The following is a 24,430-nucleotide window of genomic DNA, read 5'->3' on the forward strand; positions in this document are numbered from 1 at the left end:
GTTAGTTGCAACTACAGATACAGTACACTTTTCAGACAAAACAGTTGTATACATAGCATCTTAGAAATCATGAGAGAGAACAAAATTTCTTTTTTTTTTTTTTTTAAAGACAAAACAATAATAGAAGAAAAAATTACTTAGAAGACAGTGATACATTCCTAAAGTCCAACTTGGATATATATCACGAAAAAAAAAAGTTACTTACAAGGCAGTGACACATTCCATAAAGTCCAAGCTGGGTTAACATTGTCATATCCTATAACAGTTTGTAAGATGGATAGAATTTACACAGTCTCAAAATAGCTTAACTGTTCAGATTAACAGAGATGTAAGAAGGAGATGGACTTAATGTAGCAGTAAAGAAATTAGTATTAGCGTGAGAACATAAGATAACAGGAAGGGGATTCATAGTCTGGGTTAGTACATGGGCATAGTCAATGAGTTGTAAGGTATAATTTGAGTTTCTTTTTGAATAGTAGTGTTGAAGAAAGAGACGTGAGTTCACAGGGAAGTAGGTTCCAGGTTTTTCCCACAGTGTTAGAGAAAAGTGAATCCCCTGCTTTATTGTTGTGTTTTTGTCTGGATACTAGTAGTTTATTTTCTGAGCGTAGGTTTGTAAGATTTTTATAGGGGGTGATTAGACTAATGAGTATTGGTGTATTGCTAGGTTGATAAAGGGTCTTACGGGCAATAATAAGTTGGTGGAATTGAATCTGATTATGCAGCTCCAGCCAACCTAGGTGTTTTAGATTTTGACAGTGGTGGGTTCTAAATGGGGAGCCAGTGGCAAATCTGGCGATGTTATTGTAATGGGTTGCCAGTTTGTTGAGGATGCTTTTAGATAGATTACTGTAAATAGGTGGCGCATAGAGGAGAGTTGGGATAACATGGATGTGGGCAATAGTAGTTCTAGCTATGAGAGTAAGGAAGGACTTAATCTTATAAAGGGTGCCTAATTTTTAGTTAACTGATTTTATTGTGGTATTGATGTGAGTATCAAAGTTAAGGTTGTGGTCTATTATTACTCCTAAGAGTTTGGTGGTAGTGTCAGGAGATATGACAGTGCCGTTATTAGATTTGATAGTGAAGTCAATTGGGGTGGACTTTTGTGTGGAGTAAAGAGTAATAATTTTGACTTTTTGGGGTTAAGGAGGAGGCAGCACTGTAAGAACCATTTTTCTACTATTTCAAAGACATTTCGGGTAAGGGACTGCAGTTCAGAAGGACCAGTAGCAGAGCATATTAATGTGGAGTCGTCTGCGTATTGTATGCAGGTAGCTTGAGGGATGTTTACATTTAGATCATTGATAACAATTGAGAATAGAAGAGGGCCCAATATAGAACCTTGAGGTACACCAAGGGTGACAGGAAGGTGGTTAGATAGATTATTATCCCAAAGCACTGCCTGTTGCCTATTATCTAAGTAGGACTTGAACCACAGTAATGTCTGTGTATCAAGTGAGACGGACTTAAGTATATTCAAAAGTAGCTGATAGCTGACCATGTCAAAGGCTTTTGAGAGATCAATAAAGATTGCGGAGGAAAGAGTATTACTGTTACGGTTTTTGTTAATGTGGTCAGAAAAGGATAGGAGGGCAGTGGTGGTGCTGTGAAAAGGCCTAAAACCATGCTGACAGTTAGCTAATAGGCTATATTGGAGAAGGTGGTCTAACAGTTGACAGTGGATGCATTTTTCCATAATTTTAGCTAAGGGAGAGAGTAAGACAATCGGACGAAAGTTTGAGAATTCTGTTGAGTTACCGCCTTTGTGTAGGGGGATTATATGGGAGATTTTCAAAATAAATGGGATGGTTCCTTCTGTTATGGTTCTATTTATTAGGATAGAAATAGGACAGGCTATAACTTTAGCTGCTATTTGGAGGTATTTGGCTGGTAATAGGTCAGCTGAGGGGGTAGATGGCTTGAGTTTTTTAAGAAGGGTGCAGATGAGGGATGTAGGAACAGGTTGTAATTGAATTGAAGGCAGTAAGCTAGTTGAGGAGGAAGGCAGGTTAAAGGATACTGGAGGTAATGAGTTAGCAAGTGATTGGATGGCTTCAGTAAAGAAGGTATTAAAGGCATCAGCAATTTGTTTGGGATTCTCATGGGCTATCCCTGATGGGGTTGGTGTCTTGGACTGACCCGGATGTAGGAGTCTATTGATACCTGTCCAGAATGTTTGAAGTTTATGTTGATTAGTTTGTTAAAGTTGAAAGTAGAAGTTTCGTTTATCTAATAGTATTGATGTTTTAGTAGTATTTCTAAGCTGCTTAAATACATAACATAAATGTTATTCCCATTTAAGACTTCAAAGTAATGAAAAAAGAGAGTCCAGGTGAAGACAGCAAGGTAGAAAGTCTTGGTGCTTTAGCTGAAGACATCTTTCCTAAAACAGAAACTTCAGGATTTTCAGCCTTGCACTCTTCCTTCTTCTTCTTAGGTTGTGACCCGTTTGAAGAATTTTTATCCTTATTCAACAAAGTCTCCTTTTTTTAACTGTCAACTGAAGAGTGGAGTAAGCCCTTATGAACTAGTTTGTTTCTCCTGACCAGGACAGCATGAGAACTGAAATTCTGACAAACACTTCAGTCACCATCCAAATGCCTCATACTATGACATAAAATGCCACACATATTATGAGGCCCCTAAGGAGGAATTTTATGGCTGCATTTTTTACACTTTTTAACCCCCTTTCTTCAGGTCCTTTGTCATGTCCTTGCCTGAACTTCCCAACAAAATACAATAACAGCAGCAACAATCCAGCAAACTAGCTAACTGATTAAGATTTTAAGTGACCCATTAACTAGTGCTAAAAGGCAATAAGTTCAGAGAAATATTTTTGTAAATGATGAGGGACAGTGTGGGAAAAAGAGGCAAAAGTCAAAGCCTGAATATCAAAAATTGAAGTGGTAGTATATCCTAAGAAAACTGTTTTAAATCATATCAAAGAGTACAATATATTCTTTTTTTAAAACCAAAATGAAATAAGGTACTTATATATCCAAAACTGAAAGAAAATACCCCTAAATGCTCAAGCTCATTTTGGAGATGTTGAAGCTACAATGGCAGGAATAAGACCTGGAGTCCTCTCTTTAGTGCAGGGGCTTATGGGACTGGGGAGGAGCTTGAAATTATGATGAGAATCACTGCTAAAAAAAGGACATCAAGGTGACCAGTCCAGCTATTCCAGGGTCCAGACAGGACCAGATTAAATGCTTTTGATACTGTAAAGTGTGGCTACTTAATTGAGGCTATGGAAAGTGATAGGTTGAGGCAGAACTTTATTCAGTGGGTCAAGGCATTGTACAAACATGCAAGGTTGATGATCACTGTAAATGGAGAAGTTTCAAAAAAGTCTACATGGGTAAAGGAACAAAGCAAAGATGATGTCTGTACCTGATGTTTTCCATTCTGGCTACAGACACACCAGCTCAATTAGTGCAGAAGTTCTTAGCTATTAAAAGCAGAGGATTTAAATAGTCAAGTATCCCCTTTGTAAACAACTGTATGTCAGAAAATGCTGGTAAGCTTCAGCCTCTGTATGTTTAGTGTGACAGCAGGGTTGAGCCTCCACTAATCTAAAGCAGTTAACAGTTCCACTATGTAGGACCAAAGGAATAAGGTGACCATTAAGGATTCATACTAAAGAGCTAAAGTACCTGGGGCTAAGGGCTATGTCTGCTCTACAGGAAACCAGAGAGTGGAACCTCTCTGCTCAGATTTCCAAGGGGAGGAACATTTGGGTAGGAAAGATGTAGCTAGCACTGTGACTTTTGCCACTGGCCATGAATGTACTAGGCATATTCTTCTTTTACCTATGGACATGGTGTTTTGGAATGGAAAGGGGTTTGTGCTAACTTTGTGTGGGAGAGGAGAGTGTGTCTGAATTAGCAAGGAGCAATTCAGAGCTAGAGAAAAGTTGTGACAGGTGAGATACACTTGACATTTAATGCTATATAGCTGCTACTATTTCAGACAGGAGATAGAAATAAAGTGGAAGATGTGTGACAATGGGAGTCAGGAATGTCTCTGATTAAGTTGATAGTGACTAACTGGTTATTTGACAAAGCAGCTGATACACTGAGTAGACTAATACTGAAGCAAGCAGTAGCCTAGATATTTTTAAGAACAACTTGGGCACTTAATATACAGATGACTGTTTTGATATATTGGTAGGCTAGAAGGGTATTATTGACAGTGCCTGAAATTTCTCTATGTATACAGGTATGTATACCCTTTTCTTTTCATTTCTCTGATACATCTTATTTCCTCAGGTATAGCTTATATGGTTAGTCAGCTGGGGCTCTGGCAAGTCATTCATAACCCATGTAAAAATACTGTGGAAGAAAATTAATGCCAGATGAAAGACATACTTGCATTAGGGAGTGAGGAGCACTGAACCGCTATTTGACATTGGATGGTTAAGGAAGAGACCTACTGCTGAAGAATATAAAAGGATTACGGAACAGACTTGGCTACTTTTCGGTGACCACTGCAGCGGTATTTTCGTGGAGGTACTGAGAACAGGTAGTTCTCCATTATCTTCCCACCAGTGCGGTCGCGAGCCAGCTGGATATTCTGAGCACTGATTTGAGGAGGACCACGCAGCTGCTGAGCATCACCCGCAGCAGCACGAGAAGGAAGGAGGAGCAGCTTAGTAACCACTACCATGGATAACTTCTTCACTGAGGTGCTTTGTAACCATACAAAAAAGGCTTAAAACTAATACATATAATAGACTTCTGGACTCTTGTCTGTAAGCCAGTCTTTCTCCTCTTGGGAGCCCATGTGTGGCTGCGTGAGAAAGATCAACTACTTCCTTGTACTGTTACCTCTTGCTGTGATGGATAAGTGGTCTTTACATCCATCTATGGTGAGAACACTTAGAGCAATCAATACAAGAAGAGAAATGCCATACAAACCATGACCGTGACCCCTTGTTTAAAGTCTGCTAGTAGAACTGGGCTACCTGAATATTATAGGAAAACCTGCATCAAAAGACAATTTCTGCATGTTACTCACCTCGTGCAGGCTATCCATGAGCTTCCACTGCTTCATAATCATCCATTCAACCTGAAAACACCATTAACTTCCTTGCTTCGTATTTTCAGCAACGCAACACCTACTGATGACGTCAACGTTAAGAGACATGCATCTCCAGGAAGTACTGAGCTTGGAAATCACCAAGAAGTAACTTTATTAGCTTAAATTAATGCTATGCTCAATATGTTTTAATTTTTTACTTGGTTTGGAGGCTACATGACAGTTTCTTGAATACTTCATTGTGGAATACATAAATCGCAATCTCCTGAGGCAAGAAAGCTTGTAGGGAAAAAGAGAAGAATAAGGATTAAAAAAAAGAAAGTACATAAGGTGAAGATATAACCGATTTATGCTGCCGCTGTTCTGTTGGTGCTGCCAGGACCAGAGGCATGCCGATTTTATATGCACACGCTTGTGGAGCAACAGAGACAGAGAGAGCAGCAGATGGTGTGAATCTACATAATGGAGCAGGAAGAGGCCAGTAAGCGGAGAAGTGTGTTTGCTTTAAGAGAATGCTAGTTTGGTGGATTTAGCAGTTTTACGAACGACGGACTGGGAAGGGACTTTGCTGAATTCTAGCACTGGTCATAAGGACTCTTTTATCCCCAGAGACTGTTTTTTCTTCAGTGACCCAAGCGGGCTGGTCTGATAGATTTTTTACAGCTGCCATCAGTTAGTGGACAGCAGTGACGCTAATCTCTAGTGGAAGCGTACCCTAGGTGTGCTGCACTTCTTATATGCTGTACAAAAGCAACAAACAGGATTCATGCCCGCACAAGTAAGAAATAAACCAAAGGGCAACAACATCTGTTTTATATGTTGTATAAGTTAGTTCGTTATTTAACTGTATCTGAATAGACTATCAATAGTATAAGAAACCCTACTACTATATGCATTTACTGTCTTATCTATTTTGACATTGAAATATTTATTTTAATTGTATTCTGCCTGACGTTGTTATTGTATAACTTATAAGATTTTGTTTATACTGCATGTAATTAAAATTAAATCACACTCTCACTCCATCAATCCCAAAACACCCTCTATTTTAACCACAAAACTTCATATAACTCCTCTCCTTCTACAACCATCCACAGCCCTCTAACACAAAGAACTCAATTACCATGTTACCAACACCACTCTCCCACAACCATATCATCCCATTACTCTTGCCTTCTCTATCCATCTGTCTTTACTTTATCTCCATCATTACCACTTATCACCACCCACTTAACACCATGTACTGTATCAAATCACTCACCCTACCATACACCACAAACAATCCCTCCATACCTGCAAACACGCAACTAATTATCTATTACCCTTTAATCTTACAACTCACCTTTCCTATCCATTATACCTCACAATCTAAAAAACACCTTAGCCTCAAATACCACTTCCTAACTATATTCTACCTTAAACCCATCACCAGCATTGCAGCTCAACTACTACTAGGAGGTGATATTCACTCCAACTATGGCCCAACAAATAACACCCATACCACACCTGACCCCAATCTTCCACAAATCCACTGATTTACTCATACTAAACCTAAACATTCGCAGTATCATAAATAAAATAGAACAGTTACATGGAACCATCTCTGTATATAACCCAGATATTATAGTGTCTACAGAAACATGGCTTAAACCCCACATTAAAGATAACTTCATAACTCCACCCGGTTTCAAGATATTAAGAGTAGACAGACCTCACAGAAAAGATGGTGGCATTGCCCTTCTTTACAGATCCAATTTAAAAGTTCAGCTACTTCAAAAAGAAACCCCAGATTTCAACACTGCCATGACCCTATTCAACAAAATCCTACTAAATCAATACAAACAACTAAACCTACTCAGCATTTATATACCACTAGGAGACAGCATTAAGACACTAGAATCTATACTCCACTGGGCTTCCCATTCCCTGTCCCAAGAAACTGTATTCCTAGGTGATGTCAACATAGACTGGAACACCATACACTCACCCAAAGCTACCAACCACATAAACCTATATAATTTCGTACAACTCATACACTTACCCACAAGAATTGACAAAACCACCAAAAGTGAATCCAACTTAGACTGGATCCTGACTAACCAGCCCAATACTGACAACCTATCCGGGATACTACCTAATTCCCTCAGTGACCATAACCCAACCTTTCTCCTTCGGCACAAACTAAAATCTACCAATACCCCCACTCTCTTACAAATCCGCTCCCACAAAAACTTCTCCCCAGTACAATTCTCAGAAGCTCCAAAATCCTGTGACTGGGCTCCTATAAAAACCCTTCCCCTGAATAGTGCAGTAGAATATTTTAATGTCAAATTCCTAGGGATTTTAAACCAACTAGCCCCACTGAAAACAATAAGATTGCGAAGTAACCCTACTCTCTGGTTAAACAAAGCCACTAAAATCTTACTCAAGACTAGAGACAAAGCTTGGTTAACTTGGCAAAAATACAAAACTCCCGAAACTAGACAAAGCTTTGCTGAGCTCAGAACTAAAGCAAAAAAACAGGTCAGGTTGGACAAGATAAACCACTATATTTCTCTACAAAGGAAACATAACAACCCACAGAAATTCTGGGCTGCAGTGAGCAACATCCTCCAGCCTGGAAAAGTCACCACACCACCCCCAGATATCAAAGGTATTGATTCACATATAGCCTCTAGTTTCAATAACTACTTTACCTCTTCAATACTGAACCTGGTAGGTGCAATATCACCCACAACCCAACCTCAACCCTTAAACTACCAGACTAACTCCACCCCTTTCACACTCACCCAGTACCAACATCTACCATTCAAAATCTCTTAGCTAAACTCAAACCTACCACCCTAGCTGCCAACAGTCTTCCAGCTAAATATCTACAAACTGCATCCAAGGCCATCAGCTAGCCCATCTCCCTACTTATTAACAGATCTATCGCCCTGTATACTATTCCTTCATTTTGGAAAACCTCATATATCATCCCCCTCCACAAGGGAGGTCCATCTACTGACCTCTCCAACTACCGTCCCATTGCAATCCTATCACCTCTCTCAAAAATTCTAGAAAAATATATCCACCACCAACTCCTTACCCACCTGCTAACCAGCAACCTTCTAACTAAAACCCAGCATGGATTCAGACCTTCCCATAGCACCAACACTGCCCTAATTAACTTTTCCAATACCATAAACTCGCACAGGAACCAAGGAAAGCTGGTCTCTGCCACCTTCTTAGACCTATCCAATGCATTTGATACAGTTTCCCATAACAAACTCCTCACCTGTCTAGCAGAACTCAACCTTGACGACCCCATTCTACAATGGTTTAACAGTTACCTAAACAACCAGTCACAATCTGTCAAATGGGGCAACTCCCTATCCCCCCACTCCCTGTCACATGTGGTGTCCCACAAGGTTCAGTCCTTGGCCCCCTTCTCTTCAACATATTTACAAATAATCTCCACCTAGCTACCACTAAAGCCAACATTGTCCAGTATGCGGATGACACTACCCTAATCTGCTCAGCAACAAACATCCAATTACTTCAAAGTAAATCCCAAGAATCCTTCACTGAGGTACAGAACTGGCTAAACAACTACCAACTAATACTAAACCCTCAAAAAACACAGCTAATACTATTCCACCCAACCAAACACTGCAATGCCACCTTTACTATCATGTCTACCAACGGCACCCTCATCACTCCAGTAACTGAGGCTAATCTCTTAGGCATCACTATTGATCACCAACTTAAATACAAGAAGCACATATCCCAAACTATCTCTAAAGTCCATAAAAAACTAGGTTGCCTATATCATTACAAACTATTCCTAACCCCTGAGACTAGAACAACAATAGCCAGAACTCATCTCTTATCAACACTACTTTACGTCTCTCCAGTTCTCACCAATATTAACAAAACCAACCTGAACAAACTCTCTACATGCTACAATAAAATAGCTAGGTTCACTGCCAATAATAGATCATATTCCCACCATTGCCTATCCCTAACTAAACTGCACTGGTTAGAATTTCCAAACCTCCTACGCTACCACCAACTGATCATAGCCCATCAAATTCTCTTCCATCCGGTGAAGTGCCCTGCTTGCCAACATGCTAAACTTTCATAAACCTAAAAGGGAGCTACGTTCATGTATCAAAAACATGATTGAAGTTAATCCATGCAATAACAGTTCTGGGTAGGCCTTATTCTCCCATGATGTTGCCAAAGCATGGAACACTCTCCCACCTGAACTCAGGCTACAAAGTCACACAGGCACCTTCAAAGGCCTTCTTAAATTAAACCTCAATATTAACCCTCTCTGCAACTGCAAAGAACCCCCCCTTGAAGACCCACTTTTCCATATGTAAGTGGCCCATTGAAGCCTTTAATGCATACACTATACTCTCACCTGAAATGTACTTTTTGTATATATTGTAAATAATGGTACTTCTCCTGAGTATCATATTGTTCTACATAATTGTTTTTTGTACTTCACTGTTTCTCTTATCGTGTATGCCAGTTTTATTGTTATCTAAAGCATGTATGTACACTGTTATTTCTTTGGAGCTTTTCTCCCCAGGACTCCACTGAAAAAGGACACATGATGTCCAGTTGGACTTATCCTGGTAAAATAAATGTTAAATAAATAAATAAATAAATAAACTGTACACCAGTCATTATCTTACTGCATGAAAGGATCTGCACATTGCTCAAAATATCCTATAACAAGTGAAGGTAGAGTTTCTGACCTGGGGGGCATGCAGCTCTTCAAATATCAATTGCTTTAGCCTACAATGGAAACAATGGAACTAAAATAAATGCCAAAAACTATATGTTATGCCCCACACAAGTTTGCATTAATGTAACACTTGTTATGTGTGTACTTCAGTATTACAAAGTTACCTCAAGAACATGAAATATCCATGATAATGTATAGTTTTCAGTACTAAGTGCGGGCTGTAAACCTTCAGCCCTTTTTTCCAGGATGCTTACTTACAAAGACAACAACAATGCAGTTAAGTACAAAAGTGGAAATATTATTATATTGCCTGTGTAGTTAAGTACAAAGGTGGAAATATTATTATATTGTCTGTGTACTTCTTAAAAAGCAGTGCCTTGTAACAGTGAGTGTCCAAAATCACACAGCTAAAAGACCTGAGTAGACAGTATGTAAAGATCATCACTGCACATGCATGCAAAGAGGCCTTTGAAGGTGCAATGCATAAATGCAGCCACTAATATGAAAAAAGATTTAGTGCTGTAAGGAAAACTCAATACTCAAAATGCATCTATTCACTTCAGGGATTAGTAATGTGTTAACATTTTTTTAAACAGGAACACTCTCTGACCAATCTCAAAACCATATCTGCAGATGACTTCACTTAGGCTCACTGCTTACATTTGGGGACCACCTAAGAAATATTTTTATAGTTAGAGTAATAATAACAAGAGGAAAAATACCAATAATTTATTTTAGTACAGGACCTCTGACCAAAATATATGCTGGCTATTACTCTTTGTTTCCATACATGCTTATTTGAGATAACTGTATTGTATATGTCCATGAACTATTTCTATTTCCAATCCAGTGACTACTAATTTGGCATTGAGATAACCCTTACTGGTCTTTCATGTTCAAGAATTGATGATTTTCCAGGTTCATACTCAAAGATGCTCCTAGGCTCTGAACGAAACATGCGCGTGTCCACCTTTCTGTCTGGAGGATCCCAGTCATGCCTGGACAGAAAACAACAGATATATAATTAGCAGCTGTATAGTTTTATTCCAAGAAGGAGGTAATAGCAACATTTAAATCAGTGTTGATTTTAATGATTTTTACCCTTAGACATCATTGGCATTCATTGACATTACTGTTTTAGGAATGCTTTACATAAACTTTTTCATTGTCACATACTAAGCGTTTTAATAAACATGAAGTGAATTTGCTATTCGTTCCTGACAGCACTTTCTTCTGAAGAGTTACTGCAGTAATTTATCACAAAAAACTGTAAACATAACCAAAAAGCTTCTATTAATAACAAAAAGGATTTTTATTAAAACATGTCAGCCCATGAATATATAAAACTACAATATCACCCACCTCACATCCAGACGCAGAAATACATTTGCACACATTTATATAGTTTACCGAGTCTTGTTTTGCAGTTAAGCATCTTGAAGGTAGTGATAATGCTTGAAAAAGATGTTTCTGTCTCACAGTTTCTTATTCATTCATGAACACACAAACACACACACACAATATATATATATATATATATATATATATATATATATATATATATATATATATATATATATATGGTTACAGTTCATTTGGTTTAAAGTTCATTTGATTTTAAAAAAGATTAAAAGTGGTTTACTTGATCTAAACTTCAAATGACTGAATCACATTTGATTGAAAACTATATTAGCTTGTAGAAAATAACTGTTGTTTTGGTTTTGGAGGATAGGAATAATAATAATAATGCAAACGGGGGTTAATCATTATTATTTCATTTCTAATGCCACCTATTAAGATGTACCTCCATGTCTAGAAGTTTGTGCATGTGTGCCAGAAGTGATTCAGTGTGTCAGGAGTATTCTCTTTTTTCAGTGGTTGTGCAACTGTGGAATTACTATATTTAAGTTAGGGGAATGTGCAGTGGAAAGCTCCCTGCATGGGGTGCAGCTGGGTTTCCCTTTGCAAAACAAGCTTTTGGAGATATATTTAATGCATGTGACTTTTTCAGTGAAATCAGTTTTGATGTTTTGTGGATCAGATCAAATAAGGTTTTGATCAAATTAACCTTTTTTTTTTTAGAGCAAATTACTTTAGATCAAATAAACCACACACACACACACACACACACACACACACACACACACACACACATATATATATATATATATATATATATATATGTATATATAGTACAAATTTAAAAATGAGAGGTATAACAGTTAAAGATCCACTGCAGAGCAAAACTAAATAAAGTAAAAAACAAAATGCAGCGTTTACATGACTTGTATCACAAAAACTTAAATTTCTTTATTAAAATAGCTACATGATAAGCGCTTTCGGGTTATCAAAAACCCTTCATCAGATCTAACATCTACAACAATAAAAACTCAAGTTAAAATTCTTGTCATCCAATAGGAATAAAATGTATTCCATGAAAATTATGTAATAAAATCAATCCTTATACTTATAGCCAATCATTATGGCCAAGAATTAGGACATCCAATCAATATTAAGCGAACAAGTATTATAATTCACTGAGTTGTCACTGACATTAAATCTAATTCATTAGTCAAACATCTTCTATTACAGACCAATAACTTACATTTTTTGCCCTTCCGATCAATTCTACATAGTTACAGGTCTTAGCGAACTGAGTATTCTGAAATACACTGACCAATGATGAAAAAGAAGTTATGTTCTTACCATAAAGTTACATCTGTGTTGTTGATCTTCATTCATTCATTACTGATGGGTGTCAGTTCCGTCCTTGGAACTGAGTCGACCTTTATAACAAGCTTGCACCAACCAAAAAAAATCTCAAGCTAAGTTTACCCAGAGTGCCCCCTCCCTGTTACCTCAGATTTAGTTTGCCTGTAAGAGATAGAAAGCGGAGGCTTTTTCTGAGCAAACTCCCTAAAAATAAGATTTGGACCAAATCCAGACCTCCAGGAGCCTTTGGAGGGGAAAGGAGGGTGGGATGTAATGAATGAATAAAGATCAATAACACAGATGGAACGTTTTGGTAAGAACATAACTTCTTTATCTGATGTTGTTAATCTTCATTCATTCATTACTGATGGGACAGAGTCCCTAGCTTCCTTATGTCATATTTACCCCTGGATGAAGCTGTTGCTCACTTCAATCACAAATTTCTAACTATCCTCAACTCTCATGCCCCTATCCGCTCCACTCAAACCAAAACAAAAACAGCACCATGGCTAACTAAAGACACCAAAGCTAAACTTAAAATCAGAAACAAAGCATGGGACATCTGGCGTTCCACAAAGGCCCCCCTAGATCACAGCAGATATCGACAAATAAGGAATATGACCAAACAATCTATCCTACTAGACAAAAAGAAGTACTATTGTCAACTGCAGGAGAAAAATCAAGCAAATCCTCAAAGGTTTTGGGCAGGTATTAATAAACTATTGTGTCCAGGATAGACTACCACTCCATTCCCTGCAGCCTCTACTGATAAACCACCAGAGGATGTTGCAAACATCTTTAATAGCTTATTTACTGAGACTATTCAGTCCCTTGCTAGTCAGTTACCTCCTTGCCTTCACAGCTCTAACAACTTCACTTCCAATAGTCAACCCCCTTAACCCTTCAGCCAGTCCCTACATCATTTATTCAAAGTCTACTCAAAAAACTTAAAACAGCCACCCTAGTTGCTGACCTTCTCCCTGCTGAATATCTGCAAATAGGCGCAGACGCAATAGTGTATCCCATCTCCATACTAATTAACTGAACCATTGCGGAAGCTTCCACTGACACTCTGGAAAGTAGCTCATGTCATACCACTCCATAAAGGAGGCAGCTCTACTGAACTGTCTAATTTCCGACCCATATCCATATTGTCACCATTGGCTAAAATCATGGAAAAATGCATTCAGAGACAAGTGCTACAATACCTGACTCATAACAACCTACTGGCCTGTTGCCAGCATGGGTTCAGGCCACATCACAGTACCACCACAGCCCTCCAAGCCTTCCCTGATGTCATAAACAATAACCGCAATAGTCACAAACTATCCTCTGCCCTATTTTTAGATCTCGTCAAAGCTTTTGATATGGTTGACCACCACCTACTAACTCTTAGACTAAAAACCATGGGCTTAGACACTCAAGCTCTTAAATGGTTCCAATCCTACTTGAGCAGTAGACAACAGGCAGTTTTATGGCAAAACAAACTCCCCACCCTCCTACCCAACACACTGGGAGTTCCTCAGGGCTCCATAATCGGAACTCTCTTATTTTCCATATTTATCAATGAACTCCACACTGTCATCCCAGATGCTAATTGTATCCAATATGCAGATGATTCCACCTTGATCTGCTCTGCCACCTCTCAGTCAGATTTACAAATACTATCCCAGACTACTTTCAATTCTGTCGAAAAATGGCTAACAGACCGTCACCTGATCCTAAATCCAAACAAAACTAAGTTACTACTGTTTTCCCCTACCCGCAGGTTAACTATACCATCCTTCTCCATAAAATCTAACAATGGTACCATAATCTCCCCAGATACCTACACAAAGCTTCTAGGCGTCACTATAGACAATAATCTCAAATTCGACATGCATGTCAATCAGACTATTAAAACCATTAACAAAAAACTCGTCTCACTATATAAGATAAAAACTTTCCTAACTCCACCTGCTAAAATAGCCATTGCACACTCTCACCTTCTTTCAACTCTCCTTTATGCTTCTCCTTTATTCACCAACTTAAATAAAACTGAACTTAATAAACTCTCTAGCTTTTATAATCATATCACCCGATTCGTCACCGGCATGCCCTGTAAAAACTTGAACTACCTAGGATGGTTAGAAGTGCCACATCTATTTCAGTATAACCAACTGTTATTAGCACATAAAATTCTCTATTAGCCTGATAGTATCCCTGCATTGAAACATGTCATCAAACCCAGCAGTAACCTCACTTTGCTCCTCGAATAGGTTACTAGTACAAACTGTCAAATCCAATAATTCAGCTGGAGACTCTCTGTTTGCCAACTATGTTGGTAAAACCTGGAATTCACTGCCAGCTGATATCACCCTTGAACGCATCCTAAGTCAATTCAAAAAAAGTCTTAAACAATATTTTAAATCACATTGGCTATGTCCTTGTTCCAAGCCAGACTAACCCTCCTACAATGTTAGTGTATTAAGACTCTCATAACTTAACTGAATTTGCATTTTGTGTCTTTAACCTTTATGCAAAATATATATCCTATTGATTTGTTTGTGTATAACCTGCAACTTGTTTTTTTCAATACTTACGTTATGTCATTGTCTGTACCTTGGAGCTTTTCTTCCCGGGCCTCCACTGAAAATGAACATGTATACAGTTGGACTTTCCCGGTCAACAAATGTAAAATAAAATAAAATAAATAAATAAATAAATGTCCAGGGTGGCCCTATGGAAGGATGTTCCTGAGCACCACTGAACCAAAGGATGCTCTCCCTCTGGAGACCAAGTCCAATTTGTAATGACTGATAAAGGTATGAGGAGTAGCCCATGTAGCTGCTGCACAGATGTCATCCATTGAGGCCCTAGAATGAACAGCAACAAATGTCACCACTGATCTGGTTGAATGTGCCTTGACTTTAGTTGGTAGAGGAATTTTGTTTTGTTGGTATGTGAAGCATATACAGTTTCTCAACCATTTAGAAAGAGTCACCTTAGAAACAGATTTTCTTAAATTTGGTCTTGAATAGGATACAAATAACTGGTCAGATTTTCGTAGTGATTTAGTTCTCTCCAAACAGAATTGTAATTGTCTATGAACATCCAATAAATGCAATCAGTATTCATATTTATTAGAAAAATTGGGGAAAAGACCTGCAGGTCGACTGTTTGATTAATGGTCAATTCTGAAATAACTTTGGGCAAAAAGGACGGATTAGTCCGGAGTGATACTCTGTCCTTATGAAAGACCATGTAGGGACATTTTATGCATAAGGCTTGTAGTTCAGAAATTCCTCTTGCTAAGGTAATAGTGACCAAGAAAAGAAATTTCCAGGATAAAAATTTTATGTCACAAGTGGCAGCGGGTTCGAAAAGGGATCGAGTCAATGATTGCAGAACTAGTTTCACACTCCAAGGTTCCACTGGTTCTTTGACCAGAGGTCTAAAGTGCGAGATACCTTTCAAAAGGTTTTACAGAGAAGGTGGGAAATCAAGGACGAATGTTGAAAGACATTGTGGAAATTTGAAATAGCAGCCAGGTGTACTCGAATAGTGGAGGCTGCCTTTCTCGAATAGAGATGACTTGATAAATAGTCCAATACAGCACTAATCGGGGCTGAGCAGGGGTCTAGTCTTTTCTGTTGATACCAAGGGGGTAAATCTCCTCCACTTGTTGAAATAAAGTTTCCTGGTGGCTGGTTTGTGTGAAGCCAGAAGAATGTTATGAACAGGGGAGGATAGATCTTTCTCCCTGGTGATTACTGGAAGTGGAGAAACCAAGCTGTGAGCTTGAGACTGGATATGTTTGGATGTATCAACCCCTGCGGGTGTGACAGTAATTCCAGAGTTGGACCCAGAATCCATGGTTAGTGTACTAGGTGAGGCCAAAGGAAGGGACACCAAACCTGTCGAGGCCAGTAGGGTGCAATGAAGATTACTCTGCTTCTCAATTGAAGGGCCTTCTTTAGAAATTGTGGGATCGGGGAAGGGGAGGGAAAGCATAAAGAAGTCCCGTGGGCCAATCGTGTATTACAGTGTCCCTCGGGGGCTCCCCCTGCAGGGGGATTAGGGCAAAGTACCTGCTGCATTTGTGATTTGCTGGTGAGGTGAATAGAGTGCAGAAAGGCAGGCTCCAGTGGCTGCAGATCTTCACTGCTATGGTTGTATTGAGGGACCACTTGTAAGGCAGGTGGATGCATCTGCTCAGTTTGTCTGCAATCATGTTGGAATCCTTGGGAATGTGCATTACTACCAGCAAGTGGTTGGAAGCTATCGCCCATTGCCAAATTCTCATGGCCTCTCAACACAACGGGTAGAACTTGGTTCCCCCTTGTTTGTTGATATACCAGACCACTGACATGTTGTCAGACTGGATAGCAATTGTCCCTGATGGGAGGACAGATTGAAATGCTTGCAATGCTAGAAGCACTGACCTCAGTTCTAGAACACTGATATGCAGATTGGCCTCCAGAGGGGACCAAATGCCTTGGACTGTCTTTCCCTGGAAGTGCCCCCCCGCCCCATCAGGGAAGCATTCGTGGTCACTATGGCCTTGGGCTGAGAGGGTAAGAAAGGGCAACTCCATAGGTCTTTTTCTGGCTTCATCCACCAAAATAAATCTTGTTTGCATCGGTTTGTTATGTGGATCTGAAAGGACAGTGGATGAGTCATAGGGGAATGCAAGAATGGTTAAGAAGAGGTGAATTTAAACCAAGAGATGAAAGGTTAATATTGGCAGCCCAAGACAGTGGTCTATGTACACACTGGTTCACAAAGTCCATTGAATGTGTGGGAGAAACAGATAAATTGTAGGTTTTGTAAAACCGAACTGGCAACAGTCGCACACCTTGCTGCTGGTTGTGACATACTAATGGCAAAGGGCCTGTACACTGAAAGGCACACTAGTGTGATGCGACTGTTGCATTGGGGATTGTGCAAACATTATGGTTTTGAAGTGGCTGAGAAGCAATGAAAACATGAGCCACAAAGCATCATAGAAAATGATCAAGTCTTCTTCACATGGGATCATCCATTACCAACAGTTCAAAAGATAGATGCTAGAAAACTGGATACAGTAGTCCAAGAAAAGAAGACAAGAGTAGCATTGATCATTGAAATTGCCACACCCAGTGATTACAGTGTACTGTGTACAGAGAGACACATGGTTATAAAATATCAGGATCTGCAAGCAGAAACGAGAGCAATGTAGAAGAAGGATACCCAGATAGTTCCAATTGTAGTAGGAGAAACGGGTCTTATAAAAATGAGTCTACCATCATATTTAAATAAGCTACCAATACACATAACTCCATATGAATTACAGAAGGAGTCATTACTGGGCACATTGCGGGTGCTGCGAAGAGCACTTTTGTCTGACATCACAAAGTGAAACAATACTAATTTCATTAACTTTAATCGTAATTTGACTTAGGAATGGAGTCCATTCCCATCATGGTATTAGAAACCCAAAAGATTTGAAGAAATTAAAAAAGGGAGACATCACTGTGTTAGTAGAAGCCATTGTAGAAGTCTCATGTGTAGTCCCACCAGGGGAACTATTGTAATCAATGCTGCCATTGATCCTAGACGTTGAAGGGCTGCCCGAGCTGAAACTTTGTCCTGAGAGAGTATCACCCACAGTTGGGACCTCAGTCTTTCTAATCTGTAACATGGAAGGGAGACTAGTCAAGACTGAGTACTGAAAGTTGCTTATATGAATTCTAGAGTTTGAGAAGGAGTCAACTTGCATTTCTCCTTATTTATTGATATCCCTAAGTATTTTGCTAGCTTTAGAGTGTAACGTACCAACTAGTAACCTTCCCTGCTTAAGGCCTCATTCTTTATTTTTTTATTTCTGCCTTATGAAAGTGTACCTCACACTTTCTTTTTTATCTTTTACTGTTGCAATTTTATATATCCTACGAATACTCCATAACAACAATCCTTCAACATGTTTTCCTCATCCACTTTGTGGTTGTCTTATTTTATTCCCATAAATGTATAAATTTTAAACTTTTTTTTTCACTCTTTAATTTAAAATCTAAGTATAATTGTCTTACTGTCAATTTTCATTGTAAAACTGTATCATGATATTCTGTTGATTTCTATTGTATAACTGCATTTGAGCATTCTGTTATTTTTATTTTAAAACAGTTTTTGGAGCTTTTCTCCCCGGGCCTCCATTGAAAACGGGCTCATTTTTGGCCCAATGGAATTTCCCGGTAAAAAAACTGCAAATAAATAAATAAATAAAATAAAATAAATGTAAGGCTGTAGCCAATAGACACTTGGTGGGGGCGATAAGGAGCCAATTGTCTAAATACGGACACACCCGGAATCATTGCAGTCTCAAGTGAACTGTTACCACTGCCATGCATTTGGTGAACACTCTGGGGGCCATAGAGAGTCCAAAGGGCAGTGCTCGGAATTGGTAATGATTGGCTGCCAGCTGGAAACGAAGGAATCTTCTGGAGCTTTTGTCCATTTTTATGTGGTAATATGCATCCTGAAGATCTATTGAGCACATCCAATAGTCTTTCTCTAGGAAGGGTAGGATAGACTGAACTGTAACCATCCGGAATTTTGTTTGATTGACAAATCTGTTTAGGATGCTGAGGTCCAAGATTGGCCTCCAGTCCCCTGTCTTTTTTGGCACCAAAAAGAACCTCGAGTAAAATCCGGATCCTTTTTGGCTGCTGCTTCCCTTTGACTGGGTGGAACATCAGGAATGTGCCTTAGTGGCCTCAGACAAGTAGAGAGGGGTATGTGATAACCTCTGGCAATTATCGTCTGCACCCAAGAATCTGTGGTTATCATTCACCAGGCAAGGTGGTGCAGAGAAAAATGTCCCCCGAATGCTTCCAGAGGTAAACAATTGGACCACTCTTCAGGAGTGCTGATGGGGCTGTCCAGAGAACGAATCTCTGGATACCTGATTACACGGTCCCCCTCTGCCTCTGTAGGAACATCTTCCAGATGAGTTTCCCCCTCTGACCCGGAGGGGGGGGGGGGACTCAACCCATGCATCATGGAAAGGACCCTGAGACTTGTTGTACCACATCTTTCCACTCCTCTGATTCCTAGAGTAGGATAGTTAGGGGGTGAAAAAACATACACCCACGGCAGACAGGGTCATGCCATCCTTTTCATATCTGGCTAAGGTGTCTTTCACTTTTGGGCCAAAGAGAGAAGAAGCCTCCACTGGAGTATTGAGAAAGGAAGACTTAAAAGGGTCCATAAAATCACAAAGGCGCATCCAGGCGTGACATCTCATTACAATGCCTGCACCTGCAGCTCTTCGGTAGTGTGAGAGATCAACCGCATGGATGAGTTAGATTTAGATTCTAGGGTTGCAAGCTGTGCGGTGACTTTGTCAAGCACCTGGTCAGAGACTGCTCCTGATAAGGTTTCCAAGAGTTCCAAGATTAGGTCTCTCTGGAGTCTGGTAAAGTGTTCCAAGTAACTCAAGGACCGAATGGCAAAGAAAACACTTGCTTTCCTAGCCTGTCAATCACCTGAGGTTCCCTGTTCAGGGGACGGACAGCATGGCTCTTCTCGGTGAGCTGTTTCTTAGTGGCACTGCCACCACCATAGCGTCTACCGGTAAGCCTTTAGACCAATGTGGACTGTCTTCTGGCGGGGAAAGAATTTTGTCTGGTCTCTGGGGAATTGTTTAATGGTGTCAGGACTCTTCCAGGTGCACTGCACAACAAGCTGAACTAGGTCATCTGCAGGTGGGGTCACTCAAGACATAGAGGGTCAAGCACGAAAAGCCTGCAAGAATACAGACTCCTCAGATGAGGGGTTGGTGGGCTTCCAGCCTCCCCACTGTTTTAAAATTTCCAGTATGTCTCCAACAAAGACATCCTCAGGGGGTGATCATGGGGACTCCTCCCCCTCATCGTAGTCTATATCTTCAGTAAGGGATTCCTCAGGGGAGTCCATGTGCTTCCTCTTGCACGATCTCTTGTGTGGTACTTCTTCAGTGGGGACATCTGAGGAGGACTCCGAAGAGAGGTGGCCCTGCAGTAGGGTATCTTGAGGCTCTTGTGCTCAATGTCCCAGTGTGGTGGATTGTGTCAGCTGCGGTCCATAGGGGGGATATATATGGTACTCTGATGCCGAGGGGACCAGCTGTGTACCTGTGGAGGCACATACAAATGTGGAACACCCAGGCAGTAAACACAAGACAGATGGGTGTCTGAGTTTGGCATTTCTTTATTACATTGGTCGCATTGTTTAAATCCCATTGTTCCCTTTTTATCAGCCATAGTGGAACAAAGTTCTCCAACAGCAGTATAACAAAAAAAAAAAAAAACTGTGAAAGTCAGTCGACAAACGAGAACATGGAAATAGAAAATATCAATAACATTTTTTTTTTTTTTTTTTTATAACAAATAGATAAGAAAGAACAATAGAGAGAAAAGGGGAAAGGGGGATACCAGCAATGGTATTGAGAATTACCTCAGAAGGTAGGAGAGACTGAGAAAGGAAAAGGCCTGTACCAGCGATGGTATGAAGAGTACCAAATTTGGTAAGAAAATGGAAATAGGCACTCGAACAAGTATGAAAACACTAGCAACTAATAAAAATAAAGGTAAATTATTATAGTTAAACCAGAAAAACTTCAAAAAAAAAGTTTTGAAGTAAGGAATTCTAAATGACTTAGCTGAGAGATGGCTTGACACGTCTTGATATCTACGCGGCAAACAAGATCTGAGGTAACAGGGAGAGGGGCACTATTGATAAGCTTAGCTCAAGAGTTTTTTTGGCTGGCACAAGCTTGTTATAAAGGCTGACTTGGTTCCAAGGACAGAACCAAAACCCATCAGTAATGAATGAAAGAAGATGAACAACATCAAATCTATTCTTCACCTACACGGTGTCACTCATTGATTCAAGTCACGTTAATGATACATATATTCCATTGGTCCATCTTCATAGGATCAGTGAGGTAATTCTTTAAAACCTCCAATCAAATCTATACAACAACAAATTCAGCCAATTGGATTACTTCATCCAAATGAAATATGGTTATACTGAACAAGCCTATAATGTGACTCGCAAAGTCGTCGTCATCGACATCTAATCTGTTTGATTGGTCCAAACACTTATTATGCACCAATAACTTGAATCCTTTGAGCTTCCAATCGATTCTTCATGGTTACAAGCCTAAAGGGACGGTGCAGTATGCAGGGGTAGAGTTGTTGCCTCACAGCAAGAGGTTATCTGTTTCGATTCTCAGCTGGAGTGCCTTCTGTGTGGAGTCTGCAGGTCCTCCCTGCATTTGTGTGGGGTTCCTCCGGGTGCTCCAGTTTCCCCCCCAAGTTTTAAAGACATGCATCTGAAGTGTTTCTCCCCAGGCCTCTACTAAAAATTGGCTTCATTCCAATTCGGACTTTCCCGGTAAACAAATGTTAAATAAATAAATAAACCAAATGGATATTCCAGAAACTCTGACCAATAAGGAGCTGTTTGTTATTAACCTACACAATATCCCTCACTGGTTCGATTCATACTGCAATACATATATTCCACTGGTCCATTACCATCTTTATTGGACCAATGCAGTAATTCCTAAGGACTTCAATTCAGGTCTATATGACATCAAATTCAGCCAAAAGGAGTATTTCATCCAAATGAAATATCGTGCAAAAAATATATCACATTTATCACTTAATGCCACTGCACTGGTCCAATAAAGATAGATACACACACACACACACACACACACACACACACACACACACACGAGCGCGCACACACACACACACACACACACACACACACACACACACACACACACGCACATATATATATATATATATATATATATATATATATATATATATATATATATATAGTGTCTTTTGGCTTTTCCCGGTTAGGGGTCACCACAGCGGAACTCCGGTCCACTAATTATTGGCAGTAGATTTTTACGTGCTGGCTTGCCGGGCCTAGCGCACAACCTTCAACGAAGGAACATCCATTCACGCATGTCGCCACATAGAAGACGCTCTAACTAAGAATCGAACGGGCAACGTCTAACTATGAGGCGACAACACTACACACACACACACACACATATATATATATATATATATATATATATATATATATATATATATATATATATATATATATCTAAAATCTTATATTTACGTGTGTGTGTGTGTGTGTGTGTGTGTGTGTGTGTGTGTGTGCACTCAATACCTTTGGTGTGCCCCTTCATCAGATGCTCATAAGGGGGAATGTTTAAAGGAAATTTGATATTTTGCAGGACAAACCATACTCAGAATAAGTGAAACAGACTGGATTATGCTTTATCACCAAAAAGATAAAAAGCTGGTTAGTGTAGAATTCTTGTCATTTCTATTATTCCTATTAAGATGTTTTAGATTCTGTTATATTTACAGGGCAGTTAGAAAGTGCTTTTCCCCTGAAATCACAAAACATTTGTGTGTTTTCCTTGTTTTTGCAGGACACAGCTATCCAGACAAATGAGTGTTATGTGTAAAGAGGGACAGGTGGTTAAGTCTAGAAACATCTGAAATGAATGGATACTTACCAAAGTTGTCTTATGCTACTCACTGTACTAGAAACACCTTGGTAAAATGCACAGGTGAATGACACTGTTTTGGCACACCAGTTATTACTTAACATTATTTGTTGACATGAGTAGTTTTACTGACTATGGTCTGTAATCTGCTAGAGGATGTGTTCTATGAATGTTAAGCCTTTTTGTCCTTCACAGAGCAGACAAAGAACACTGAACTATAAATCTTTTGTTACATTACTGCATTCTTTATGCACATCATTCCAAACTACAGATTAAAAATTTAGTCTGCACTCCAGCCAAGAACAAACAGAGTTGCAATAGAATATGATGGCTTAGAAAAATAAATAAGTAAATTTAAGACACAGTAGCACGTTTCAATAGAATGCTTTTTATTTGGAAATAAACTAGCCATGTATGGCAGTTGGGATATTAAGCTCTAGAGTAACTGTATAGAAAGTTGAAACATAACAAAATTACTTTATACATATATGAAACAAACTGGCTTCTAAAGACATATCTATGTCTAGTGACTTCATGTCCTAATGTTGCTTAATAAACAGCACATTATAAGATGTTACAGTAGAACATTCAGAGCTCAGAAAATACATCATATGACCAGAAGTAACCCCGAACCTGGAAAAACATTCAGTCACTGTGACACCTTACCCAGCTGAGTGATGGTGCACTCCCAGTACACTCAATACACTACAAGCCTGGTATGTGATTATACAAAGGTGTCATGAAATATTGGCAGCAGGTCTTTGCTTGTAAGCACAGTACCAGCCATAGGGCAAACACAATGAACAGATGTGTTGAGAGAAATGGTACCTACGGTATACAAATCTCTTATGGGATGATTGATTATCTGTAGCTGTTGATGTGTTAACAAATTTTCAATTCTAGTTTATTAAGTTGAATTGTTAACATTGGAAGAGAATAACGATTTTCACCTCCCTTCACCTCTACAGACCCCACATCCACACACTTCATTTAAATTCCAGTACTACTGTAATTAAAATAAAGCTTGGTGCTTGAATTTATGAGAAAAAATAGCAAAGGCATGGGTGCACATTTCCCAGCCAACTAGGTACAGACCACTCACCACTGCTTGGGTGCTTACTGAAATCATGAGGACCACAACAGTGATTCTCAGAATTATGGAACTACAAGTATGAATGTGGAGGATGCACACTAAGTCTAACCCTACAGTATCCTTCCCCCTCCCCCCAGGTACTGTAATACTGGGGGTAATCTATTTAATTAACAGGGGTGTGAGCAGTATGGCTCCCAATGTCAGAATTTGCTCTTTCTTTGTTGAACTTGAAGTTTAATTTTCAGGTGTCTGCACTTGTAGTATCAGGTTTTATATTTCAGACAGGGAGACCCAC

At 39.5% G+C, this 24,430-nt stretch overlaps 1 protein-coding gene across 2 annotated transcripts in view; it reads right to left on the reverse strand.

Annotated features, from left to right (window-relative positions):
• The window catches only part of SORBS2 (sorbin and SH3 domain containing 2), a 3,647,154-nt gene that overhangs the window by 1,448,682 nt on the left and 2,174,042 nt on the right, over positions 1 to 24,430 (reverse strand). For both annotated transcript variants that reach the window (XM_044062620.1, XM_044062621.1), the window contains one exon: positions 10,665 to 10,779. In XM_044062620.1, the coding sequence (XP_043918555.1) occupies positions 10,665 to 10,779 (115 nt within the window). The remainder of the gene's footprint in view (positions 1 to 10,664; positions 10,780 to 24,430) is intronic.

The sequence above is a fragment of the Protopterus annectens genome, chromosome 2.part1 (genome assembly GCF_019279795.1).
Source record: "Protopterus annectens isolate FY-2018-M chromosome 2.part1, PAN1.0, whole genome shotgun sequence".
Taxonomy (NCBI): domain Eukaryota; kingdom Metazoa; phylum Chordata; order Ceratodontiformes; family Protopteridae; genus Protopterus; species Protopterus annectens.